An 18,977-nucleotide genomic window follows, 5' to 3' on the forward strand; every position below is an offset into this window, starting at 1 on the left:
CACCTTCTATCTAATAGTGAAAGGTGACGCCAGAATCGCGTGTGCTACTCGCCGAAAGAGGTTCTGCCCACCCCAAGTCTAGGTAGCAGAATACGTTTCCAAAAGCTTCCTTAAACCTTCCCTACACCTAAGGTCTGAGAGCCAAGTCCCACTCTTCTCCCCAGGCGCCCGGAATCTGGTCACTGCAGAAGTTCCTGGTGTGTGTGTGGAACAGAAGAGGTGGTAGCGGGGAGCCGCGCGGAGTGACCACCGCTCATTACATAACGAAAGCCCAGCTGCCAGAGGGAGCGGGCCTGACATTGAGACTTTCCAGGAGGGAGGGGAGTTGCTGTCCTGGAATCGCCAGGAACAGCGGCGGCAGTTCCAAGAAACCGAGAGAGGAAGGTGACTGAGATAAAGAAAACACTTCGGGAATGAGAATGTTAAAAAGCCGCGGGACCCAGAGCAATAGCAAACGGCTGGGCACGTGTAATAATTTGTCAGATGAAACGGCAACCTTCCAACTTTTGCACGGGGAACAAGGGATTTGCCCTTTGGGGGATTAAAAACGTAATAGAAAAGCCAAAAACTAATGAATGGAGTTCAATGGTTTGTTGAAAATACATAAATATTTCTGTCCGGAAGCGCGAACTCTATGCAGTTGCCTAGAAAGTAGAAACTCAAACCAAACTAGAATACTCTCCCGTGCGTCTCCACTTTCCTCAATCCGAAAGAGCAGCTCGCGCGGTACTGCCCCTTTAAGACCTGCTAGCTCTCGGGCTCTACAAAAGGGAGTGACCTCTGGGCTTTGACAGCTCCCCTAATAACTACCACCGCTCAGGCTCCGCCCACCTGGCGACCAGTGGCTCGGATTGGCCAGCAGGCCGGTATCCCGTGCTCTGATTGGCTCTCCGCTTCCCCTGAGCGAACCTTTAGAACTCTGAGACAGACAATATTCTGTTACATTGTAGCAAAATGGCGACTGTCATTCACAACCCCCTGAAAGCGTAAGTAAGACTAAAAAATGTACATATTCCGCGTGGTTTCAATATGAAAAAAAAGGCGCCTTCTGCGTGCGGAGCGCTGCCAATGCACTGCGCTCGCAGGCGCCTGCAGCCGCTGCAAGGCTTCCCTCTTTTCTTTCAGCTCTTACTTCTTCATCTTTTTTCCCCCAACACGCAGAAATGTCAGGAGATGCAATTAACAAGAAGAAAATTGTTACATTTGTGTTCTGCTTAATTGGCGTAGGGAGAGAGAGAAGGGATACCGGCGGGGAGCCTGGCGCTCGAGCGCTCTGCAGCTATGGGGTCGCGGGCAGCTCGGGGACAACACGGTCCCCCGAGTGCCTGGCCTCGCGGGGCGGCGAGCGCGGCGTGGGGGGCGGCCTCGCGGGGGACGGGCGCGGGGCAGGGGACGCCCGGGTGCACTTGACTGAGCTCCGCACCTCCGGAGCCCGGGTCCCCGCCCGGCGACTCAGTCCGCTCGGGCGAGCGGAGCGCGGCTGCTCGGAGTTTGCAGGGAGCTCTCCGCCTTCCGATCGCTGGCGGAGAGTTTGTGTAAACCTCCCGGAGTTGTGAGGACCGCAGGGGGGCAGCGGGTCCCGGGAGCCCTGGGGCCCAGGTGGTTGCTCGGAGCTTTCCTGCCGGGGCAGCCCCCGGAGCGTGACGGCGCTCCGGGCGGTCGCCGGCATGTCTGTGTGTGTGTTGGTGGGTGAACTGGCTGTAGTAAATTAACGACTCGGGTTAACTTGGGGTGGATTTGGAAGCCAGAGAAGCTGCAGGTCTCAAGAATGGTGTTCTCGCCTCCTCCGGGTGAAAAGCCGAGGTGGGCGGAGAGGCAGCTTGGGGCTCCCCGCCTGAGCGGACAGCGTTTGCTTTCGGCCGGAGCGAGGGGCAGGTGCCTCTGGCCGCCGGGAGACTTTGAGCGGACGCCCAGATCCGGGACGGAGGGGGCGGGCTGCACGAGGACACGCGGGGGCCAGTCCCCGCGTCCGACAGCCAATTCCTGCCTTCCTTCCTCCGCCTTTTCATCCTGGCTTCCTTCCTTCCTTCCAGTCTGTGGAACTGTTAAGCCGCCAAGTCCGCTCGCGATCGCGGAGCCGGAGGTGGCTTCGGAAAACTAGCGTCGCTCTAAAAGGGGTGCTGTTGGCAGTGATGTTGGCAGAAGGGAGCTCCCTTCGGATCACTGCGCGACGTGGGTGGGGGTCCGCGCCGGGAGAACGGCTCTTTCCGGCTGTCCTGGAAGCGGCGGTCGAGGGGAGGGGGAAGTGCGGGTGGGGGGAGTTTCGTGCCGAATCCCCGGGGGTGCGTGGCGGATACCCACCCAGATTCTTTCAGCTCCGCGCAACGGCGTCCGCACCCCTAGCTCCTCCTGGAGTGAAATCCAGGTTCGCACCCGGGTGGGGGGGGGGGTAGAGGGTGGTGGCGGCAGTGGGATTCCTATTGCGAACGCTCGGGGAGAACGCTCGGGGAGAACGAAACGCGTTTGTACCAGCTTATCTCCCATCTGTGATAGGGAAAAGGGGTAAGAATGTCCCAGGTCTTGGAGTTTTAAATATATACATACACATGTTAAGGCTGCTGTTAAGAGGTCTTTTGAACCTGAGGCTGATCAGAGAGCAGCGGCTCCCGGCATCAGTTCTGGCTGTGAAGCGCTGATACACTGCACTTGAACGCCACAGCCTCTCACCCAAGAAAGAAAATGTTTTACGGCAGAACAAATGGGCGTAACTTCGCCGCATCCTCTCTCTCCCGGCGGCTCGCGCTGGCCACACCGCTGATGCTGTGAGTTTCTACCGAGCCTATGGCTGATTTGCAGTTTACCCATCTCTAGCCGAAATCACATAATCAGGTTGATGCCACCCGGTAAATTCAAGTGAGAGAAATCTCACATGTGCACCAGGTTTGTTTCCTTTTGGGAAAGCAGTACCCTGGTCACCCTGGAGCCCGTTTACGCGCGGGCGGGCGCAAAGTCTCTAAGCTCCAGGGTTCCGCTGCTCGCTCCAGGTTTTTGTGTTTTTTTTGTTTTTTTGTTTTTTCCTTTTGGACCGCAGAAGGGTACGTGTTCTGGGGAGGGTGTCTATGTAGGGTTACAGATGGGGGGAGGGATAGAAAAGCGGTCTGGTTAGTGGAATTAGTTATGAATTTTTATACTCGAACTTTATAATTAGAAACAGTTGCAATGTGATGTATTTGTAGTTACGAGTCGCCACACACGCATACACTAGCATACACACAACACTCCTGCCGGCTTTTTCTAGGTGGGAGTTGAGTGGTCCTTTGTAATTAGCTGCTCCTTTTTGTACCCCAGCCCCTTTCCCTGGGGGTAAGAGGGTGTAAACAATACCCCAGGCCAGCCGAGCCTCCGGCAGGAGCTTTTAACCTCCTAAGGCAGGAGCATGCACGTTGTTGGGAGACCTACACCATCTGCCTTTATTTTTTTAAAACAACTTGTTTAATAAAACATCTTATTTTTCATTTGTTTTTAAAAGTTGCTGATCAGAAAACAATACACACGTGAATAAATTATGCATGGACTAAATTAGAACAAAGCGCAGAGGCTCATCAAGCCAAAAGGCTGCATGGATGATGGTGGTGGGAGGAGGGGGGGGCGGCGAGTGGGGGGGGGGGAGGAGAATGGTTTGGAGACCCCTGTTTTCATCCTCATATGTCCCTCCTGAAATGAAACGTAGCTGAATGACATTAGCATTTTCTCTGTGTGTTTTTGAGTCTCTCTTCCCTAAGGGGGGGGGGGGAAAAAAAAAGAAAGAAGGAAAAGAAAAGAAAAAAAAAAAATGCCAGACACCACTGCCACCCCCTACAGAAACTGGTCAGGTCACACACAGGATTGGGGGATAAAGTGGTGGTAGATAAAGTTCTGGGAATAAAGGAGACCAGGTTTCATGCAACACCTCTGCCTATCTACCCTGAGTATTGGACATTTTTCATTTATACTTGCTTTCTCCATGTGGGACATTCAGTAATTCAATAGCTCAGGTAACTGGATGGCACAATTTGAACCTCATTGCTTGAGGTCTTCCTTAGGAGCCCAAGCCCCTGGAGCCACATCTCCTCTCAGCAGTTTGGCTTTCTTCCTGCCTGTCTTTGATCACCCCTCAACTCTCTTTCTTATTCCTCCTCCTTGTACTCTTCACCCCACTTCTCTCTGAAGCTGACAGCCTGGCTTCTCTTTCTGTTGTTGCCTTTAACATCTTATTACTGCCCAACAGGGTGTTAGAGGCAGAAACAGGAGCTGCCTGGACTGATCAGATCACAAAGGGGACTCGGCAGGTGGCCACACAACCAAGCAGTCACATCTGGACAAATAGAATTTAAAAGCATAGATGGACATGTATGAAGTGTAAATGGGTATTACACATTACTTAATTTAGCAGCTACATTGTCTGAGCCTAGATGTGTGAGTCACCCCCATTTATTACACCTACAGGCAAGATAAGGACCATGTAGTGAAGTAATTACACATGTAGGTAACATAAATATGAATTTGATAAAGGTCTGTGTGTAAATCAGTGACATTACATATTGTGTTCTGGTTGATATCTGCATTCCTAGGAAACATAATGTTTTTAATATAAATTCTTAATCTTACTTCTGTTCTAGTTCAGGTAAACCACCCTTCCCAAATCTGCTATCAACACTAAACAACTTACTTTTATTAAGTTATCAAGACTGGATTGTATGCACTTAACTGGGAATGTCTGCCACCTTCTGCCAGACTTGATTATGCACATATGATTCTATTATTATAACTGCCTGCTTAGAAAAGAATAACTGTTATTATTATTTAATTATTCCTTGTAAACCAACAGGGCTTTACCTCCAGTAACTATTTGTTTATAGAGAATGAGACCAGTAAACTAATTTCTCATGCTTATAATTGTGATCATACAAAATTGTACTAAAACTTTTTTTGCTAGAATTTTCACTTGTTTAGAGGTATTTATTTTTATCTCTGTTTAGTTATTAAGGACACAGCTCTGGGAGAATTAGATATACTTATATAGCTAAGGTCAGACAGCAGGTCATGTGTATAGATCTCAAATCTTCATCTCTGTACATTCTATGATCTGGATACAATGCATTCTAATCTGAAGTGGTTTTGTGCCTGGGAAAGTTGTGTAATTGTCAGCCACTTAGAAGCCAGACTTTGCTCTTGCTGTGGCAGGTTAGATACCAGAGACAGGGGTTAGGGGGGACACATTCCTGGTTCTAATCTCCTCTTAGCTCTTTCTGAATGAGAGGAAGAGGGAACTTTGAGGTTGGGACTTTGTGAGTTTGCAGCCTTTTATGGACATTTTAGCCCCTTATGAAAAAGGACCCTCAGACATTTTAAACCAACAGATGCCTAAGAACCACCTTCTCCATCTGCTTCTGGTTGCCACTGGAGGGGGGGAAAAGCGCCCTGAATTCTCCAAACTTCATTAGCGCACATTATTTTTCAGTGGGAAGAATGTCTGGTTTGGATGAGATACCCATAAAGGAGACTAATTTCTGCCAGAACCCGAGTGGAGGCATTGTGTCAGGGTAAACCTCTGAAAGTAGCCCAGCCTGCAGACCACCTGGGAGACATCCAGAGATCACAGTGGAATGCAGCTGCTCAGATCCGTAAGGTGGGCTGAAATTCAGGGGCAACTTAATTGGAGACTTATCTTCCTGTCTTTTTGGAATTATGCAGGTAACTGGAATTGGGAATACATCCGAGAAAGACCATAATATCTAAAGCTGTTTCAGAGCCATCTGCTCAGACAATGCAATATAAATAAAGATGTCGCAGGCAGCATGCTTTGTTTTTGAGCTGGCACCAGAAAAAGAAAGGAAACTGAGTCTGATGTTTCCGTTTTCAGTGCCACCACACTGAATGTAGTGGTGGTGGGGGCTGGGTCATAAAAAGGCACCGGAGTCCAGGCCTGTTTTTTATCCCAGCCTCTTGGGAAGCACCTTGTAGTTTTTTCTGAGTGTACTGAAAGTCTCCAGAAGACAGAAATGTAGCCAAATGTGGCAAGCCCCTGGCCAAGGAAATGCCGCAACCATTGAAAATAGTTGTTGCCCAGGCAGGTTTCCCTTCATGGGCCTATGTAAAAGCATGGCCCTAGTGTTAAGTAGTCTTTAAATCTGTGGGTACTTACCAAGGACAGACAAAGAATTGCCTGGGCCTGGCGTGGGGATAGGTGAGTAGATAAAAACCATCGTGTGGCCTGGAACTCTGAAAAGACGATTAACACCAAGAGAGTGATATTATGGCCCATTGTAAGTTCCCACGTTTTCTTCGGTTGTGTGAGTGACTGGGGAGAGATGAGGTGTTGTGTTTTTGTAATTTGTTTTTCTTATTGGTCCGGTTACTAGTGTTTCACAGTCTGTCAAACCATATGGATGAATGGAGCTAGCATCGTAAAACTGTCACCAAAGGAAGGTTTTTGAAGCCTGTGATTTGCATCAGAGTTTTAAAAGCAGTGGTTGGGAGGTGCTGGGGTGGGGGTGGGGAGGGGCAGACTGTTTGGAATTTCTAGGTAGAGTGTTTGTGAATAGTCGTAAGTGGGGGATTAGGCTCAGAGCTTCTAATAATGGTGTTCGAATAGCTGACCTTGAGTCCTCCACCACCCAGGCCTCAGTTCTGAGCCTGGGGATCAATGATGGCACAAACTAATCCTTTTGCCACCCTCTCCACCCTCCCTGAATCCAGAAACTGTGGTCGTCTCAGGCTGCTGTGAAATGAATGAGGTTTTTTCGTTGTTACTCACTTCGAAAATCTGCTGTTTTTATTAACTGTAGTTGGAAGCTCCACCAGAAAAAGTTTTCCAGTCCCCAAACTTCCACCTGCCATCAGCGTGACCCTCTCTCAAGCTCTGACCCTCTTCCACATAATAACTGCAAAAAAACCCAGCCATTTCTGACCAATAGCTAGTCTTTTGCAGGTTTATTTATTGTTAGTTTAGTTTAGTTTTGGTTAATCGTCACTCGAGGATATTTTTCCATTGATTTTTAGGGAGAGTGGAAGAGAGAGGGGAAGACAGAGAGAAACATCCATGTGAGAGAAACACATGGATTGGTTGCCTCCTGCACGTGCCCCGACCAGGGTCCCGGGCGGGAGAGGAGCGTGCAGCCAAGGTAGGTGCCCTTGACCAGAATCGAACCCGGGACCCTTTGGTCCACAGACTGATGCTCTATCCACTGAGCCAAACTAGCTAGGGCTTTTGCAGTTATGATGACTTCAGAGTGATGGAGGAGAAAAAGCTCTGGGAGAGGAGACCTTGAGTTCTGCTCCAAGCTCTACCACCATCTAGCTGTGTGGTCTTATACATAGAACTTGTCTGAGCTGCATATTCCTTGTCTTTAAGATGAAGGTTATACACCTTGATTGTCCAAATTCCTTTCAGGTCAAAAACTTTGTGGCTCTTACTATGGTCAATTAGGACAGGGAGAGGACAGTTAGGGGCCAGAGTTCAAATTCTTCCTTGTTTCAAAAGTGTGGCGCTAAGTGGTTAGAGTGTTGGTCCCTGGACCGAAGGGTCATGGGTTCCATTCCTGGTCAAGAGTACCTACCTCGATTTACCTCAATGGGTGAGGATTAAAAGTGTGGCTCTAAAGTGTTGTTAAGATGGGGATTCCTCTGTAATTTCATCTTCTCTGGTCCAGTCTTGCTACACTGTGCTACCACCTAGAGTTCTAGTCGAGATGGAACTTCCTTTCCCTTCTCGGGGCCTAAGGCTGAGGACTAGGTGGTGGTCCACTTAGAACATGGGCTTTTCTTCTGATTTTCTCTCTTGAACACTTTCCTTTCATTATCACACCAACCAGAGAATGGAAAGAGGAAAGAGAAGTGGGACGACTAATTGACTTATTTTGCTATATATAAACAATCAGATAAAGTTTTTGGTTGTGAAATTACTGAGAATATCTGCCTTTTTCTCACTTTTTTTTTTTTTAAATGTGAGGAGGGAGAAGGGAACCAAGCAAAAGGTTTTCCTCCTGGATTTCATTTATCCACATCTCCCTGGATCTGCCCTCTCCTCCACCATGGCACCCATCCCAAGTAACATGGAAATAAAGTGCTTATTTTACTTCTATTTGGGCAGCCTCAGATATCTGGCTGTTCAGTGAGCTGAAGTAGGTGGACCTGTACTGGTGCCTCACTGAGCTTTCTCTAGTGTACCCTGTATTACTGCTGAGGAAATGGAGGTGCCCAGTAGACCCATCACCGAGGCTGGCTGTACCCTGGTGGGTGTTGGCAGTGTCTTGATTGGAATTCACTGCCTCTCCTTCAGTGATAGGCCTCCAGATCATCCCAGATTCCTCTGGAGTCACTATCATTAGGCTTTCCTTTGGTTGAAACCTCCCTTGGCAATTTTCTCTATGCGTAAAAAAGGGAGAGGGGGTTGCAAACCCATCACAGAATTCACAGAAGCCTAAATTATAAGACTTAGGCAGACAGACAGAGCTAGCTTTTCTTTTCTTGTTTTTAAAAAAACATATTTTTTTTATTGATTTCAGAGAGGAAGGGAAAGGGAGAGAGAGATAGAAACATTAATGATGAGAGAGAATCATTGATTGGCTGCCTTCTGCACACCCCCTATTGGGGATCAAGCCCGCAACCCAGGCATGTGCCCTTGACCAGAATCAAACCTGAGACCCTTCAGTCCGCAGGCTGATGCTCTATCCACGGAGCCAAATCGGCTAGGGCCAGAGGTAGCTTCTTAATTTTTTCTCTAATTGTGGTAGAATATATATGACATATAATTTAATGTTGATAACATGTACATTACCATTTTAACCATTTTAAGTGTATAATTCAGTGGCATTAAGTACATTCATAATGTTGTGCAGCCTTTGATACTATACATTTCCAGAACTTTATTTTATCAATTCCAAATAGCCCCTCCCACCTTGTAGTTCCTGGTAACCACCATTCTATTTTCTATATTTATGGATTTGCCTATTCTAAGCATCTCATATAAACAGAATCATACAATATTTGCCCTTTTGTGACTGGTTGATTTCACTTACATAGTGTTCTCAAAGTTCATCTATGTTATAGAATGTGTCAGGATTTTCTTCCTTTTTATGGCTGAATATATATATACACACAATGAGTGGCCAGATTATTATGATCTCTGAACGCATAATAATCTGGCCACTCAGTGTATATCCTATATAATAAAAGGCTAATATGCAAATTGTCCCCTTGACCAGGAGTTCGACCAGCAGGCAGGTAGGCCAACTGCCCATGTCCCCTCCCCCTGGCCAGGCTGGCCGGACCCCACCCATGCATGAATTCATGCACTGGGCCTCTAATATATATACATACATACATACATACATACACTGAGTGGCCAGATTATTATGCATTCAGAGATCATAATAATCTGGCCACTCAGTGTATAATTTTGTTTACTCATTCATCTAATGATGGACCTGGATTATTTTCACCTTTTGGCTATTGTGAATAATGTAGCTATGAACATGGGTAGATAAGTAGCTTTCAATTCTTTTGGGTATATGCCTAGATCCCCTGCATTTTTAGACTCTTTAAAATGTACAGGCAACCCTACCTCATAAACATAAAGAATATCATTATTTTGGGGGTTGAATGCCCTGGAAACCCAGAGACTCACTCCTCTCATCCCTAGCCACAAAGATTGCCTTCCCCTTGTCCCCTTCCCTTCCCTAAGGGCAGGGACTCTGTGAGGGTCAGGGTTTGGGTTTGGGGAGGCTCTAGGAGCTGAGTAAAGTTACCTAGTGAGTCTTGGGGTGAAGGTCTCCTAGGCAGAGAGCTTTCATCTGGTGACAGGGTGTTGAGGGAGCATCTGGAATGACAAGACAGCTTGAAAGTCAAGAGTTAGTAAATCAGGCCTGTCTTTTTATACAGGGAAAAGAGCTCGAGTCTCTTTTCTTCTCCCTTCCCCTACCACCAGCCTTGCTTACCCTCCAAGGGACACGAATGAAATAATGGATGTGAAAACATTTCAGAAGGTGTAAAGAACAAATGGGAGGTGTTACTAGAACTACAGTTTCCTGTAGCTGACTGAGAGTCAACAATACCTCATATATGAAACACTATTTTAATATATTACAACTAAAATAAGTGAAAGGAATCTGCTATTACACATCTTGCGCAATCATTGTTTCTCAGGAAATGCAAAGCCTTACTCAGCCAGCTGTGTGTAAATAGACCTGGGATTGTAGTGGGATTCCCCATTGTCTGGGCTTGAAATAGGTGAGAATATGAGCTCAAGGGAAGCCCTGGTTTTATTTCCCATTGGCTGCCCTGAACCGAGTCCACCTTCAAATCAGGGGAAGCAGAAGCCGGAGGGCATAGGCAACCCTTTCCTGGAATTTGGGCTTGATCACCATCCAGACTCCTCCTTCTATCAAGAGGACTCCAGGAAGAGGGGAGGGCTGAAGAGCTTGAATCTGCTAGTGAACAAGGAGGGCAGGCTTTGACGTAGGAGACCAGCGACAAGAATTGATTCTTTATACAAAGATTATGGAGAGCATTGTGGTGGTGGTGGTGGTGGTGGTGGGGGTCACATCTCAGAATTAGACTTAGATCTTGGTTGCTAGCTTTGGAAATGCTTCAGATTCAAGCTTGCTGCAAAACTACAATATTCTTTTACTTGGTAAAGCAAATTAAGTGAAAATGTCATTCGGACTCGCCTTCTCCTCAACTAACAACTCTTTACTCATCTTTGTTTGCTGCCAGTTGAGCTCTACGAGAATTGTCCCACCTCTTTGGACCTTTGTCATCCTGTCCTGGCCAACACTGATTGCCAGCCTGCCCCTCAGAACCAAGCAGCAAGGTAGCCTTCCTCCCTGCTAGGAGCTTCCACTCCCAGGAAGGCTTCTGGTGTGTCTGATTCTCCTTCCAGACCTTTGTTCTTTGGCAGGGCAAAGTGAGTGCCTGCTGCACACCAGGAGCCTGGCTCTTCTAGGCTTCTAAGGAAACCACTGTCACTTGGGGTGGGAGTGGGGGTGGGGAGGGGAGGCAATGTGGTGCTGGGGATGGGGGAGGGCAGGGTGGATGGGGTAGTGGGAGTGGAGAGAATATATTCTCTCCTGCTAATTATTTTCCCTGAGGACTTAGCCAATGCAGAACCATCTATTATCGTGGGAGCACTCTATGGTGGTTCTGCCTGTGATGAATGCTAAGTGGAAACAAGCAAGAAAAATTAACAGGCGGCTGCTTCTGTCCACCTAATTAAAATGCATATCCAAATGCATAATTCCTTATGTTTCCCCATGCACACACTCCCCTTCCAATCCCAATTCTATGGAGGAGAAAAAACACTTTCCCCCAGCCATTCCTCTCGATTATATTTCCATCAAGGAAGAACTGGAGAGGGTTCCCTTAGAATAGACAAGTGCTGTTCTTGTAACATTTCTAAAATTGCTGGGTTTTTATTTAGACTGAGCCCGAAATTCTAAACTGTTTTGTTTTGTTTAAAATAAAAAAATAAAAACTTTATCTGATTGCAAAAAAAAAAAGGGGGGGTGGAGGAGGAAGGGAATAAAGAAAGAAGGGGGGAGGGAAATAGAAAGCAAGCAAGAAAAAAAAAGTTCCCACCATTTCTGCTGATCTTTTAGTTTTGTGCTCAACGTCTGGCTTGGATCAGCAATGAGAATTTTGAAGGTCTTTTCCATCTCTTCCTCTCCATTTCTTCTCTGGACTTTGTACTATTTCCCCCAGCCCCCAGAACAAACATAACCCAGGGTTTTGTAGAGAGATTGGAGAAGATGCATCTACCTGTGCCCATCAGGGGGAGAGAGAGAAAAAAAAAAGCCTAAAGTCTCTGCATTGGGGAGGAGATCAGAGATGCAGGCTTCATGGTCCCAAGTATGTTTTGAATCAAACAATACCTCTTCATCCTTATCTCCCTTCCTCTTTGTTCATTGATTATTTTTGCCCCCTAAGAAAAACAACTTTATTTGGTGTCATACAATATTTAATAAAACTGGAAACTTAAGTCACTGTTTTCAATTCAACATCACTGCCATCTCTGTGGCAGCCCTTCCCGCCCTCCGCCCTCTCCCCCCCCCCCCCCCAAAGCCCCTTCACTGCCCTCCACAGCCGCCCCAGCTGTTGATTTATCTGGGCCGGCTGGCTCAGCAGTGCATGGAGATTGCTTTTAATTAACTCTCTTCATTTTTCCCAATCTTCAGGGAGCAGCAGCCCTTTAATGATTTTAATATTTTATCTGGATTTATATCGCCTTATTTGTTGTTGTTTGACTTCTGCATTTGTTCTTCCTGCCTCTCTTCCAGACTGATATATTTACTTGCCCCTTCCCCTGGCCCCCAGGACCTTTCTGGAGAAGAGATGATGGGTTCTGAAGAAGGACCCACCTTCCCAAGCTTTCTGCTCTCTGCACCCGGAGAGGCAATTAGAATCTTTGTTTTAGGATCCCAGTCTCACCTCACTCAGCTGAAGGAGTTCCTAAGCTTTTCATTAAAAAAAAAAAAAAAAAAATCTGAATTTTAGCCCAGCCAGTGTGGCTCAGTGTTTGAGTATCGACCTATGAACCAGGAGGTCACGGTTTGATTCTGGTCAGGGCACATGCCCAGGTTGCAGGCTCAATTCCCAGTGTAGTGGGGGGTGGGGTGCAGGCGGCAGCTGATCAATGATTCTCTCTCATCATTGCTGTTTCTATCTCTCTCTGAAATCAATAAAAACATATTTTTTAAAATCTGAATTTTAGAAAGTGAGGTCTCTCTGCCTCTTTTGTTTGCTGCCCTGGAGACCTGGATAGAAACTGCTTCCTGGGTTCCCTGTTAGCTGTGGTTTGAGGTTTGTCATCTTGCCAATACCCTCCTCCCCCCGCCCGCCCCGCCCCCCCCAGACACATATACAGTTCCATGGAACTGCTGCAGGATGATGACTTCAGGGCAGGGCTGGATGTCGGTGCAGTCAAGCCTTTGTGCCACTTTATGCATCTTTAGATGTGGCTGACATCCGCTCGGCATCTGCTTGGAAAAGTAGTTGTATCGACAGTCTAAAAGAGGCACCAGTTGCCTTTTATACTCAAGGCTGCCTTCTCCTTCAACCCTCAGTTCCCTGACCCAGGTCCCTGTGCCTACTCCTCAGGGTGGGAAAACACACCACTATTCATCCACACACCTTCCCAGCTCCCTCAGCCATTCTCCTTTTGGCTGCAAAGTCTGCTCCTTCTTCCAACACTCCCAGAGAGGCCTGGCAGGCAGACCTGCATGGGGGCTAGTTTTCAGAACCAACTTGTCCACAAAGTGCCCTTTTGGCCTCTCAGTTTGGTGATGTGTCTTTAGGGTCACCTGTTGCTAGGCAACTGCCAACTAAAGTTTGAGCCTGGTCTGAGGATTGCAGTGAATTGCCCTGGTGACTTGTATCCACATTTAGGGACTTGGCCTTGCAATCCTGGCTCTGGGAACAGGAGGGTGAGAAGACCTTCTTCCATGTGCCTTTGTGGAAAGAGGTACTGGTTTTTCAAGTCTAGCTCAGCTCCTGGCACACAGTCAGGACACACAAATGCTCGTTTTGGTGATGAAAAGGGTGATTTCTGCCTATCTTCTTGCACTCCCCCCTTTAGTTCTGAAAACCTACCATGTGTCTGGTACTAAGCGATATGTGGATAAAGAGATGGAGAACCATGGCTTCCACACCACAGTCTGGTGTTCAGGTGACCAGGTGTCCTTTTGAGTGTGTCTTCTTCACTTTTCCTTGGCAATTGCAGGCCCTTTTGAGAATCCGATGGAAGTTTTGGACCAGCTCCCCAGAGAAAATGCACATAGGTGTGAACATCTGCATATGGTTTTATGGGGTTCACAGCCCATCAGTGGATGCCCTAGAGGTCCATGGGCTCCAGGTTAAGAAGCTCAGAATGAGAGATGTGAGTCAACTGGTTATCTTAAAGTCCTACTTCTGCATCCCTGCTCAGAGAGAGGGAGACCCTCACACCTCCCCACAGTCTCACCAACTACTTGTGGCTCCTCCAGCCCCACCCTGTCCCAAATACACTTGCTTGACATCTGCCTGCTCATCTTCTGGATGCTTCAAAACCTCCTCTGCCCTAATGAGGCCCTTGCCGAATCTTGGGTCACATTGGCCTCAACTGCCCTTGTCCCCATTGTCCCAAGCATAGTCTTCTCTTTTGGCCACTGAAATACTTAACTCTGGTTAGTTAGAATGTAAGGCCCTGCAAGGCTGGGGCGGTGGCTGCCTGTACTTCTTAGCCGTAGGATCTAGCACAGCACACGTTTAATGAATGTGTGTGAGATTACGGAGCCAATGAAGCCAGCAGACAGAAACACTGCTCTTCCCGCCTGATTTGTTTCTAGCCCTTTAGAGTTTCTCATCCTCTCCCTTGACTTCAGGAGTTTGGAAAAGGCTGCAGAATTCCTTTCTCCAAATTCTTTCGTTTCAGAGGTGGGAACACAGGCACAAGCTTGGTCTTACCCGCATGAGCATGTTCGGCTGTGTGAATGTCAGCATCACTTATTCGAGCCCCTAGTTTGTTTATCACTTCATCCTTGTAGATCTGAACACCATGGCTTTCCCTCCTTTGGTGTAGGGAAGGAAAGGCAAGTCTTTCTGCTTTGTTGTCTTTCAGGGACTAAGTAGCTGAGAGCTTGTGAATAGCCACCGATAAATTGACCCCATTTTTATTGAGTGCATACTATGGCTCAGCCTGTATCGGATTACCTTTAGCCTTATTTGTACCTTGAGGACTTTTATGAGTTTTAAGATGGAGGAGACCAGAAGGTGAGAATACTATAATGATTTAACCCATGGCTGGGATCTGGTGAGAATCTACTACCCATCCTATTGAGTTTTGGAGGTAACTACAGCCCAGTCACTGTTTTCAGATTCAGATTCTTTGAGACAATACCTTTCATAGTACCAATGCCTAGATAGATATAACCCTTCCTGTGACTCAGTGTCCCAACCATGCTCAATGCAGATAAATTTACTTGATGATGAAACAAGAAAGGATGTCCCAGGGATTATGTGAGAGTCTTTGGTTCTCATATCGAGAGAAAAATATCTGTCATTGTAACTTTGCTATGACCTCTGACCACTTTCCCACCCTCCTAATCCTTCACTGTTGGGGCTATTTGGAAGAGGCCTGGTTCTGTGTCAGGAGGAAGGTGAAGACGGAGGTTGAGATGGGCTTCCCAAGTCAAGTTTTAGTTCAGATCCTAGTCCGCTAGATATCCTTCAAGGCAGAAAGCCAGAGAAAATGCTGATGGTGCACAAAATATGGGCTGTAGGAGCAGAATTGTACAGAGACATTTGTCAACTCAGAAAGGTCATACTGCACTAGCACTTATTCTTTTTTTAAAAAGATTCTTAAATTGATTTTTAGAGAGAAAGGAAAGGAGAGAAGAGAGAGAGAGAAACATCAATCTAGGAGCCAAACATGCATCACTCGGTTGCCTCCTGCAAGCCCCCTAACAGGGATGGAGCCCACAACCCCGGGCATATGCCCTGACCAGGAATTGAACTGGCAACCCTTCCATGCACAGGACAACACCCAACCAACTGAGCCACACCGGCCAGGGTAGCACTTACTCTTGAAGGTACTCTCCCTCAGCCCTTGTATGTAGCCCTTCAGCACCGAGGGCGCACACAGGGCCGTCCGGTTCCTGGTGCTCATTTCCTTTCTGGGCAGCCATCCCAGTATAACAGATACTTATACATATTCTGTCCTCATTTTATCTAATTACACACCTCTCTGGGGGATAGGGAACAGGTTTGGATTATTCAATTTTAGGTCAGTTATGCACAGGGTAGTGAGATGAACACTGATCTGTAGAGTTCTATGAAAGGTGGAAGGTTTCCACAGTTCCCTGATCCCAAGCACACCAGGAGGCATCGTGTGCCATCTCAGGGGCTGGAGATTCCACTCCACATGGGGGTGGCGTGGGGTGGGGAGGGATGGAGCTTGACTGGTTCAAGGGTCTGAATGTAGGAACCTTTCTGAGACTGAGTTAGCTCTTACTATCCTTGGGGAAATGGGATTCTTTTATTGTTTGATGAAATGTCCAAGTGAGAGGACCCAGTAACACCAGTTTCTCTTCTGGTGATCATTTGTTTTTACCCGTTACCTGCCTGGAATGTGTTCGGGTTCCTGAGAAGTACAGCACAAAAGACGCTCTGATCGATGGAACAACCTTTATTATTGCCTAGTGTTGCCTGGAGTTCCTGTTTCCTTTCTGACCCAGATGAGCTGGTCTGGACAATGTCAAAGCGCTGCCAGGTCCCCACTTTTCTCCAAGACTCAGAGCAGGCAGTCCTGGGCAGTCCAGCTTCCTGGCATGTCTCCTCCAGGCTCTATTGTAGCGTTTCAAATCCCCAGGAAGGAAAAGCCCGCTAGTTACTCTTCCATTTTCCCTGTGCTTTTTGCTTCTTATTTTATTTCTTGGCTCAGACCAAAGCCTCCCTGACGTTCTTGGAGCCCTCAGAGAAGAATAATCCACTTACTGCTTAACATCAAGGTTTATATCTCCAGCCTAGGTTTCCTGCTGACCTCGTGTCCCTTCATCCATACCCCATAGACATCCTTCTCCTCCCCTCACCCACACCCTGCAGCACACCTTGATTAAAAAGCACTGAAGGGACACAAAGGGAAAGAAGAATATTCCGATTTGTCCCCAGGAAGGCGCACTCAATCTTATAAATGTGGGAGTGGGGAGAGTGGAAGGGGAAAAGGGCAAAGCTTGTGTGCAGCAAATGGGTGAGAAGAAGCCGTGAGAGAAGAGTAAGAGAAGAAGCGGGGTGTGTGAGGTTACCAGGTGGGGAATAACTGCTCCCTCGGTGAGCAGTCCAGCCCTGAGAGGGTCTGTGACATAGATGGAGAGCGGGTCCCATGGTTTGGGATGGCAGAGAAGGGGTCAGGAAGGAGGCGGCTCTGAGCTGAGTTTGGAAGGATGATGGGAATCTGGTCATGCTCAGAGGAGCAATGGAGGGGAAGGATGGGGAAGTCCGGGTGTGAAAGATTTGGGAAGCATTTGAGTCATTCCTTAGAGAATCCCCTTCCTTCCTGGGGAAGGAAAGCCAGGTGGGCGGGAATGTGTGCAGGACTGCAAGAGGATCTATTGGGCCCTAGCTGGTTTGGCTTACTGGATAGAGCATTGGCCTGGGGACTGAAGGGTCCCAGGTTCGATTCCAGTCAAGGGCATGTACCTTGGTTGCAGGCACATCCCCAGTAGGGGGTGTGCAGGAGGCAGCTGATCGATGCTTCTCTCTCATTGATGTTTCTAACTCTCTATCCCTCTCCCTTCCTCTCTGTAAAAAATCAATAAAATATATATATATTTTTTAAAAAAAGAGGATCTGTTGGGCTGGATTGGGAGGGCGTGTCTGTGAACAAAAGGTAAAAATGGAAGAATAGCCTGGGGCCAGGTTGGTCTGAGTGGAGCCAATTCCTAGGAAGTACTTGAATGCCAAGGAGGCCAAAAGGGAGGCCCCGGGAAGATTGAGCTGGCAGCCTTTGTCCCCACAGGGAGGACTGTCCACCTCCAGAGGCTTCCTGTCACTAAGGTCGAACCGAATCCTGGTTGAACTGAAACCAGGGCACCTCCCAGAGGGGCTGGGAACAGGGGGACACACTGGGGGGAGCCTGTGCTGGTGTGAGCCACCAGTCCTGTCGGGTGCAGGACAGCCCTGCCCAGTGCATGAGCAGATTTGCTAAGTAGGGCAGGATTGTGGAGTAATCCTAAATGGTGGATCTAAAAATGTCTTTCCCCTTTACCCCAGCACGGTGGCTCAGTGATTGAGTGTAGACCTATGAACCAGGAGGTCACGGGTTGATTCCCAGTCAGGGCATATGCCCGGGGTTGCAGGAGGCAGCCAATCAGTGATTTTCATCATTGATGTTTCTATTTCTCTCTCCTTCTCCCTTCCTCTCTGAAATCAATCAAGATATATTGAAAAACAAGTAGAAAAAATGTCTTTCCCCCTTTCAATGCTTTAAATGACAGCCACCACCACCACCACTCATAAATGGTATAAATAAAAATACAAATCCAGTCCAGGGAGGAAAACAAATGCTGATCCTCATAGTGCAAGCAAACCTGGTGTCCTGAGAATTAGCATCACGGTTCAAATCGGGGGAGGAAGGCCGCAGGTCTCAAAGCCGGTGCTTCCTGTTGCGGGGATTGGTTGCTCTGAAGGTAGTGCTTCCCCACTCCCACCCAGGCACACAGGCACCCCGTTACCCATTAAGCTTTCCATCCACATGTTGCCTATTCTTCCCGTAGGAAGGCCAAGGGCCCAGTTCTACCCTCCAGTTCTCCCTTGGAGCCTTGCACTCTTTGAAAACTCAAACACTTTGTCCCAGGGAGTGTGGCAAGCAGTGGCTGTGTGGCCGATAGCCTGGGTGTTGGGGAGTCTGGGTTCAAATTCAAGGCCCATGACTGTGAGCAGGATTGCTAATTCCTCTGCACCCCACAGTTTCTTCATCTGTAGAGTGGGAAGGATATTTTCTTCCTTTAGAGGGTTGTTGGAAGAATTAAGTAAGTTAATATGTGTAAAGTGCTTAGAAGAGTTGGCACATATCACCCGAAATAGGTGCTTGCAAGGACCCTGTTTTTCCCTCTGTAAAATGCAGACATACTAGCTGATATTTTTCTCACATTGGCATTTTAAGAAAAATGAGTTAAGTAGGAGAAGCTCTGATTTTCTTAGAAGAAAGAGGTTCTAGAGCTCTATGGCGTTATTATTAATTTTTTTTCTACTCTTAGAACAAATGTGCTAGAGGAGACTTTGAGAAAGATTTGTCTCTGGGGTGCTTTGTCCAGCACAGTGGTCGGCAAACCGCGGCTCACAAGCCACATGCGGCTCTTTGGCCCCTTGAGTGTGGCTCTTCCACAAAATACCACGGCCTGGGCAAGTCTATTTTGAAGAAGTGGCGTTAGAAGAAGTTTAAGTTTAAAAAATTTGGCTCTCAAAAGAAATTTCAATCGTTGTACTGTTGATATTTGGCTCTGTTGACTAATGAGTTTGCCGACTCC

General features: G+C 47.5%; 1 protein-coding gene across 2 annotated transcripts in view; it reads left to right on the forward strand.

The window, feature by feature from the left end:
• The first annotated feature begins 873 nt into the window (after positions 1 to 873).
• DPF3 (double PHD fingers 3) overlaps positions 874 to 18,977 on the forward strand; it is a 261,634-nt gene continuing 243,530 nt past the window's right edge. For both annotated transcript variants that reach the window (XR_013960426.1, XM_080664984.1), the window contains exon 1: positions 874 to 986. Coding sequence is in view for 1 of the 2 variants with exons in the window: in XM_080664984.1 (XP_080521110.1) it covers positions 955 to 986 (32 nt within the window). In the remaining variant the exon portion in view is untranslated. The remainder of the gene's footprint in view (positions 987 to 18,977) is intronic.

This window comes from Plecotus auritus (genome assembly GCF_963455305.1).
Source record: "Plecotus auritus genome assembly, chromosome: 1".
Classification (NCBI taxonomy): domain Eukaryota; kingdom Metazoa; phylum Chordata; class Mammalia; order Chiroptera; family Vespertilionidae; genus Plecotus; species Plecotus auritus.